General features: G+C 38.8%; 1 protein-coding gene across 2 annotated transcripts in view; it reads right to left on the bottom strand.

Annotated features, from left to right (window-relative positions):
- Positions 1-5,404, bottom strand: part of LOC138007013 (fibrocystin-L-like) — an 86,202-nt gene extending 80,798 nt beyond the window's left edge. Inside the window, exons 1-5 of one of the 2 annotated variants that reach the window (XM_068853679.1) lie at positions 5,076-5,404; positions 4,873-4,947; positions 2,874-3,015; positions 2,037-2,145; positions 1,058-1,115 (exon numbers count right to left, since the gene is read on the bottom strand). In XM_068853679.1, the coding sequence (XP_068709780.1) occupies positions 1,058-1,115; positions 2,037-2,145; positions 2,874-3,015; positions 4,873-4,947; positions 5,076-5,148 (457 nt within the window). In that variant the 5' untranslated portion in view covers positions 5,149-5,404. Of the gene's footprint in view, positions 1-1,057; positions 1,116-2,036; positions 2,146-2,873; positions 3,016-3,298; positions 3,421-4,872; positions 4,948-5,075 lie in introns of those variants that run through there. The other variant, XM_068853680.1, reaches the window with a different exon arrangement.
- Between the last annotated feature and the right edge of the window lie 2,023 nt (positions 5,405-7,427).

Raw genomic sequence — 7,427 nt, 5'->3', positions numbered from 1 at the left:
GTTTCTGGGGAATAAAATCTTTATATTTATTCCCCAGAGCATCGAGATGATGCCTATTGCTTAGGACTGAATTTTAATATAACAAAATTGGTCTATTGTCACAGCTTAACTAAAGGAGGCACTCCAACCTATTCACTAAGGATATTGAGGGCATGAAAGAGGACTTTGACAGGGTTAAGATAGTGTCATGCTAAAGAGCTAATCCTCAAACGAGATCTAAGGAAACGTGCCGAAACTGAACCAAAATCCTCTAAGTGAAGTGCGTATGTTAGCGTGGGGCGCATGGAAGCCAGCCAGAAAGAGCGTTGATTTCCTAACGTTAAAAACTGGCTGTTGAAAAGTGTCTTTCCACTACTCTACCGGAAGAATAAACTAAGGGCGCTTTCCTTTTATCAGAACTGGCCGACCAGACCCGTCAGTTTGCAAAGAAAACGCAACAATTGGAAGGAAAACTTGCATGATAGTCTCTCGTATTCTTCCGGAGGAGCGTATATCACCATCGAAACTTGTTAACTTGAAGGCGTTGTAGAGTTAGTCCTGCCAAATGCCCTGTCTCGCCGGTCAGTTCTGTCAAATGGAAAGCGCCCTAAGATCCCTTAACAATGAGAGGACAGGGTCAGATGTTTGGGAAAAAACGCATGTGACAAACGGCTTGTTCGATTTTCTTTCATCCAAGATATCACGCTCATGAATACAAATTGAGCTGTTTAGTTTCTATATTTTTATCCCAAGTTACTCCGGCACTAATAAATTATTCAGTTCACAGCGCTCAGAACTTTACCCTCACAGACATGCTTGCACGAGATCAGATGAGCTCCAGGCGTGCAAACTGAATACAACATTTATCTACGTCTGTTGCAAACTGTAAAATCTCTCAAACATGCAAATAATCCTTCGAATAAGCATTTAATGGCAAGATGCCGCGTTTAATTCTCTCCCAGAGCAGAAATTTGAGGTCTTTGGCCATAGCTATAGTTGTGCGAAATAAGAAACCGCCCAGTTCTATTGACCTCGGAATGCCGAACGGCTAAACAAGTATTTAAGCCATTTGACTTACCAGGCAATCCGTATCTTGGTGTTATTGAAGTGATCGTGGGAGTCATTGCTTTCGTAAACTAAAACAAGAATAACAGAGATATTTACAGATGACGCTTAAAACGAACGTTTTCCATATTTTTTCTCAATAGGTCATTTCCGAGTTCATGTCTGCCTCCTCTTCAAAGCGAGTCTAAGTACGAAGTTTTTGCATGAAAATTAGTTTTCATTCATATGTGTATAAAGTAGAACTAATTACCATCACAAATACTTCGCATTCGCTTTGAAGATTCGCTTTGAAGAGAAGGCAGAGACAATATTGACCGGGCCTTTAGAATTTGCGTTTTGTGTGACCGAGGTTCAAACGTTGTCAAAGGCCCTTCGAAGGACCTTAAAGGAGTTAGAAGTTACGTATTCCTCCACGAAATGGGAAAAGGTCAGCGAGCATTAGACCATTCAACATCAGCATGTCACGGAATTCCTTGACTCATAGCATACAGCTGTATAGAATTTTCACACTGCCCTTTGAAGGACGTCGACCTTTACGGAGGAAGAAGTGGCGTTTTCCTCCACCAAATGGGATACGGTCAGCGGCGAGCATTAGGCCATTCAACTTCAGTATGTTATGGAATTTCTTGACTCATAGCATACAGCTGCATAGAATTTTCACACTGCCCGGTTTCCCTTCCATTTCATTGTTGTCTTTGTCATTTTCCAGGCGAATCCGGTAAGCCTTGAAGTAGGATCTGCAATACTATCATTTAGACCTGCAATACTATTTGCATGAGGGTTTTCTTTACAAATTTGGCCCTTTGAGATTTAGGATTTAGCTCATGCTAAAATTCACTCACAATTTTGATTTTCGAGTTCGAGGCTTGATGGTGAAATTAGCTAGTCAGACGTCATCACGCATAAGGACTAATTTGTAGAAGGCTCCAGGTTCGAGTGACAATTATTGTAAATTATTCAAATTATGAGCTAATTCTTCAAGACCACACTACCTTGTAAACACATTCACGTCCACAATATGCGCCTCGATCAGAGCTGTGCAGCCATTTTCCATCCACAGCAACTCTAATGTTGTAAATGTCTTCACCAGTGGGAGAAGGCCTTCAATACAAAAGCCAAAAACAAATCGGTCTCACTTGCATTAGTTTGAAGAGAAATTTCTCCGTTGGCTAAAATTTGATGGTAATAGAATCAAGTCTCTGAACGCTTTACTGTTTATTCGCCTCAGCTGGCCAAAGATTAACCACATATGGGCTCAACTTACGAATTCATTTGCCGTCAACACAGGAAGCACAGCCAGTCGTATCCGTCGGAATGTAGTTGATGAAAAGCACCTCAACAAAACACAGGGGCCAGCACATGAAGTTCCCTTTTCTCTCAGTGTCCGCATATAAGTTTTATTTCCCACGCCCAAAAATGCCGATTTCTTACATACTTCTCTTGCATGATTGGGCTGATCAAGGGAACATTGTAGGCATTCGAAAGATATCATTTCACAAGTGATCATACGGGTTTGGTTTTATCAATAGTGTTACAAGCTCAATAGACTAGATGATTGAATCGGGCCATTTTCGTTCACACATTTAAAAGTACTCGTTAATACTAAGCTAAGACGGAGTAAAAAATACAAAATGGCTGAAAAGGCTGTGAGAGTTTATTTTGGAGTTACGGCGGGGAAACATTGTGAGCTTTGAATATTTGACAAGAAAACCAACTGCTTGAAAATCGATGAATTAGCGAAAGTATCCTACAATTTTCTTTTCACAAACTTTTTCAATGGTTCTTTGAGAAGGTGTTATAAAAGCAAAGATATGAGACTATATACGCACCTCGTTGTACAAACTATTTGAGACGGCGTTGTATAATAAGGAATGACATCACATGGCACAACATGGGCTCGCGAAAATGATACAAGTGAGACGTTGTTGCCCAATTCATTTTGAAACTGATTAAACTGGTCCTGTGCAAAACCTGAAAAATCCCATGAATAAAACAAGTCAGAGGATAACTCAAAATATAAACCAAGTTCCGGGAGAGAATAACACAGAAATTATGCAACTGGAGTTTTAAAAATGAACTGCCGCAGGGAGAAAGACCGTCGTTTCGCATATTGTGACTTAGATAAAACTGAGTTAAATCATAGTACAGAATACAAAGTGACTATGAATACTGAGTAAGAGCTGGAAGTAAATTCTACCGAGTATGGTAACAGAACTTTAGTTTATATTCGTTCAAAAATATATAGTAAACCTACCAAAATCCTGCCGGGTTTCTTTCAGTTCATGAGTCACTGAACACTGATCATAAAGGGATTTAGATTCGCCTTTGTGGGGAACAGCTACTCGGCTTCTGCCATCAGCTGCCTCTCTTATTCTAACTTATTCGTCTCTTAAAAAATGGCATGGCAGATCAGTGTAACCAACAGGCTAGATATCAGCTAAAATAAAGGTTTCATTTACGTTTTCTCATTCCTGTCTAAGACTAATGCAGATATTCCATGTTACAGCCACATGAAAAAGCTCTTGTCAGCTTATGATGAGAGTTTCGCAATAAGATCTAGTGGAGGCAACTCAGAACTAACGTACAGGAAATCTCTCATCACTGAGGAGTTTAGACGGTGGTCTTTTCAGTGTGCGATACGGCACGCAGGCGAACCTTCCGCGTGGATAATTTGGTTTCAATGCAAGCCACGACCATCTATGCGAGACCGCGGTTCAAGGACCGAATTTTACTAAATCGCGGTGGAAACGTAAATCATTAAACGAGACGTGCAAAGCTCATTCCGGGACAAGTTTTGGTAATTTACGAAAAGAAAAAATGAAGGCGCAAAATTTACCATATATATTAAACACTATCTTTTTGTTAAAATTTGATTTAATACAGTATTCGGAGCTTACAGTCAAGATAAGCATAAGAGCATAAGCATGAGCATAAGAGAAAGCATATTAAATGCCGGATTTTAGAGAGCAATAAGTACCATTTAAAATATTGGCATTAAATTCTTTTGGCATTGAGAGCGCAAAGTTTACCTTACTGAGAAGTGCCTTATCATGCCGTTCGTTTCAAATTACCTAAAATAGACTTTATGAATGCTGGTTTTCTCAAAGCAAAACGTTCGCGGGATAAATAGCTACAATGAAATGAACATTAAGCAGTATACCATCATTGTTTAATGTTAGGCGCAGCTACATATTCAATCTAAAACTTTTCCATCAGCAGTTCTCGAGTTCTTCATCAGTCAACACCGATATTAACCAAAACGAAAACAGTGTAAAACACCTGCCGTTGACTGGTAAAATATAGACGACCATTTCAGTTAATACAAAAGTCGGGCGTTAAGGAGCACATAAGAAACTTTGAAAGCTGCTTTAATTCGGGAACCTTGCAATTGAGCCCCTTTAAGGGCTCAATTTGCAAATTTCTTTGATGATCATTTGAGTTATAATCCCTTGGTTTCGAAATTCCCAAACCCAAGTAGATCAGGTCTCCCGGCTAAGATCTAAAACAGTTTTAAGTAAATTGGCAATAGCCTGTTAGCTAAAACGACACATGTACTGATCCAATCAAGAAGATAAGAATATAAAGAAAGCTGACATTGAAATAAAATATCCCATGTAGTCCATCCTCAAGTGCCATTGTCTTGTGGTCACTCAGTGTACAGGACCTTGCTGTTAGAGGACTATAAAAAATCTTACGCCCTTAATATTAAGGTCTTCTGTGCAAATTACAAAATTGCGCAAGGAGAAAAAGGTTTTTCCGTCTTCTGCGATAAAGATAATGAAATGCGAATTAACGGGACAACTGGAAAGAAGAAATATATCAATTTACCATATCCTCGAATAGTCAATCTTGTTGCCCCTAACAAGCTTCCAGAAGTTGGCGTTATATCCGTCACTCGTCCAGCTAAATTGCGTAAACGATGGAGAAAGAAGCTCATCAATTTTTTTGGCTTGAACATATGGTTTGTACAATGCCGTGATTGTGTCAAAGCAAAGGCTGCATAATGATAAGTTACCGCAAGAAAACCTTACCTTGTATTAAACCCAGAAACTGAATAAACACAATCGCTAATGCTGGTAGTGGGCCTTTGATTTTGGTCTTCATCTTGAAGAGGAAAGCTTAGAGTTTCCAAATGCCACGTGCTTCACAAGAAGCCCTCGGTACAAAATCGCGTAATGTTTTATCCCAGTAGGGTATCCGTTATTCTTTTGCGACCGAATGAAATCAATTTGGTCGTTTAAAAACGTAGCAACTTAGTTGCAGTTCACTGAATGAATATCATTACTAGTGTTTAGATGAACTGTCAAATGGAATAGGCTAATTATATGCTTAAAGCACAGGCCTTGCGGCAATATCAGCTGATTTGAATCCTGTCTGGTATAAGTAAGTTTATATTTGCAGAACACACCTTTATGTAGCGATGCCGGGTTAAATTTGATACTGTTTACATATCACTTAATATAGTAACCAAAAACAAGTGATGGAAGGTTTGGTAAGAGGTACACGTGACAGTACAACACTTTGAGTGTTTGGATCACGTCAAGAGCTCTTTTCTTGTGAAAGAAAGCGTCACGTTCAGTGAACAAATGGCTAAGAGGCCAAACAGGAAGCAAACGCTGAGTTAAGGGCTGCAACTCTGCACGTGTGGAAAAAATGTAAAGTTCGTTTGATAGAATTATTAGTGAGGAGTGACACGTTGAATTGCACAATATTTTTGTTGTTTACATTATAATTGCAAAAGTTGAGTGGCATTTGGTGACTTAATAAATCAAATGTAAGAAAATTCTTCAAGTCTTTACAGGGTACATGTGACGTCTAACGTGTAATAAGCAAACAATAATCTCTTAAGTCCTTATACATTAATGCCGATTAATACATGTCCATTCATCACGTCTAGAGTTGGCGAGAGATTATCTTAATGGGGACTTTTTGACCTTTCGTAAAATGAGGTGACCCAAAATGAGCAACATTCCACGATAGAAAAAGATTTTTGCCCAACAATACGCGACGTTCGTTTTCGTTTTCAGAAAACAATTAGTTTTCAGTAGAAATTCAGATTGGATTTAAGTCCGCGACAAGGCAGTCCATTTCAGGTCCACTTTCTTGCAGCGAAAAACGACAGGCTACTATTATCAAGTGAAACTGGCAAACGCCTACACTGGCAGTTCTTGAATGAAAACATTTTTTGAAGAAATAGCATCAGTAGTTCACAAGTCATACAATTGGTCAGTTTGCATACCTTTGCCTGTATTAGCCAGTATCAAAAGTACCATAATACTCTTTGTTTGTCCCTCCAAAATTTTGCATAACAGCATTGTTTCCAGTTTCTTTTGGGACCATTGTAAGTCCCAAGAGAAAATCAAAACAATGCTTTGGAGGTATTATATTTGACATCAAGATAAGAATCCAACTTACCCAGGATCTGAAATAAAGACTTTTTCATTTGTTTTTTAAAGGAATTTTTTGATGTTTTAAATTCACTCTGTATTTTATTCCAAATTTTGACACCAAAAGGCGAAAAAGCCTTGGACGACTTGGATGATCGAGTATTGCAGTGAATGTGTGCTGTTTTTGTAAATAGTTTCACAATGTTGATTGAGGCACTCTGATTGTGCGCGTCAAACGTTAATTTGCTTTAGGAAGTTAACGTAACAGGCAGAATTTTTGCTTTGAAAAATAAAAGGATGGCACGTTCTCTTCGATCGGTATAATAGATATGGCGCAGAACTCGCTTAAATTGAAGAACCAAGATTTTGTTTAAATAAGCATTGGACGCATTGCTCCATAAAATGAGTCCTTAAGTTATAAAATTAAAGAATTGTAAATATTTATAAGGACAGTAGAGGGAACGACGTACCTCAGCTTTGCAATCATCCCTATTGTTTTACTTATTTTTATGACTAACAGAATTAACAAGGTTTTTCCATGACAAATTTTGATCGATTATTAAAACGCCCTAACATTTGATGAAACACAGGTTTGTTCTAACTGAAACTGACCCTTTTGTTTGTCTCACAATCTAAGAAACTTATTTGAGGAGAAACTGCATATAATTTCCGAATTCAACTCCTCTACTCTTTGCAAAAATGATGATGATGATGATTGCCAACAGACTGCCAACTGCTATTTGGCGTTTTGAGCCAGCTGAGGGATTATTCCAGCATCAGGATTGCTCGTAAATTAACTTCGCAGCTACGTGCACTCGCACCTATAAACACGGCGTTTACAGTTTACATGGGCTCGTAAGTAGTCTTGCCACCAGATAACATATCTTCATGATCAGCTCCTGCACCTCTGCAGCTCAGTGCGTATTAAATTGACCGACGATTGCTTTACGTCAGTCTTGTGACAACCGAGAGAATACGTAACTGTGGTGGCGATAG

Source organism: Montipora foliosa, chromosome 6 (genome assembly GCF_036669935.1).
Source record: "Montipora foliosa isolate CH-2021 chromosome 6, ASM3666993v2, whole genome shotgun sequence".
Lineage (NCBI taxonomy): Eukaryota > Metazoa > Cnidaria > Anthozoa > Scleractinia > Acroporidae > Montipora > Montipora foliosa.
This window is presented reverse-complemented; position numbering and strand designations above follow the sequence as displayed.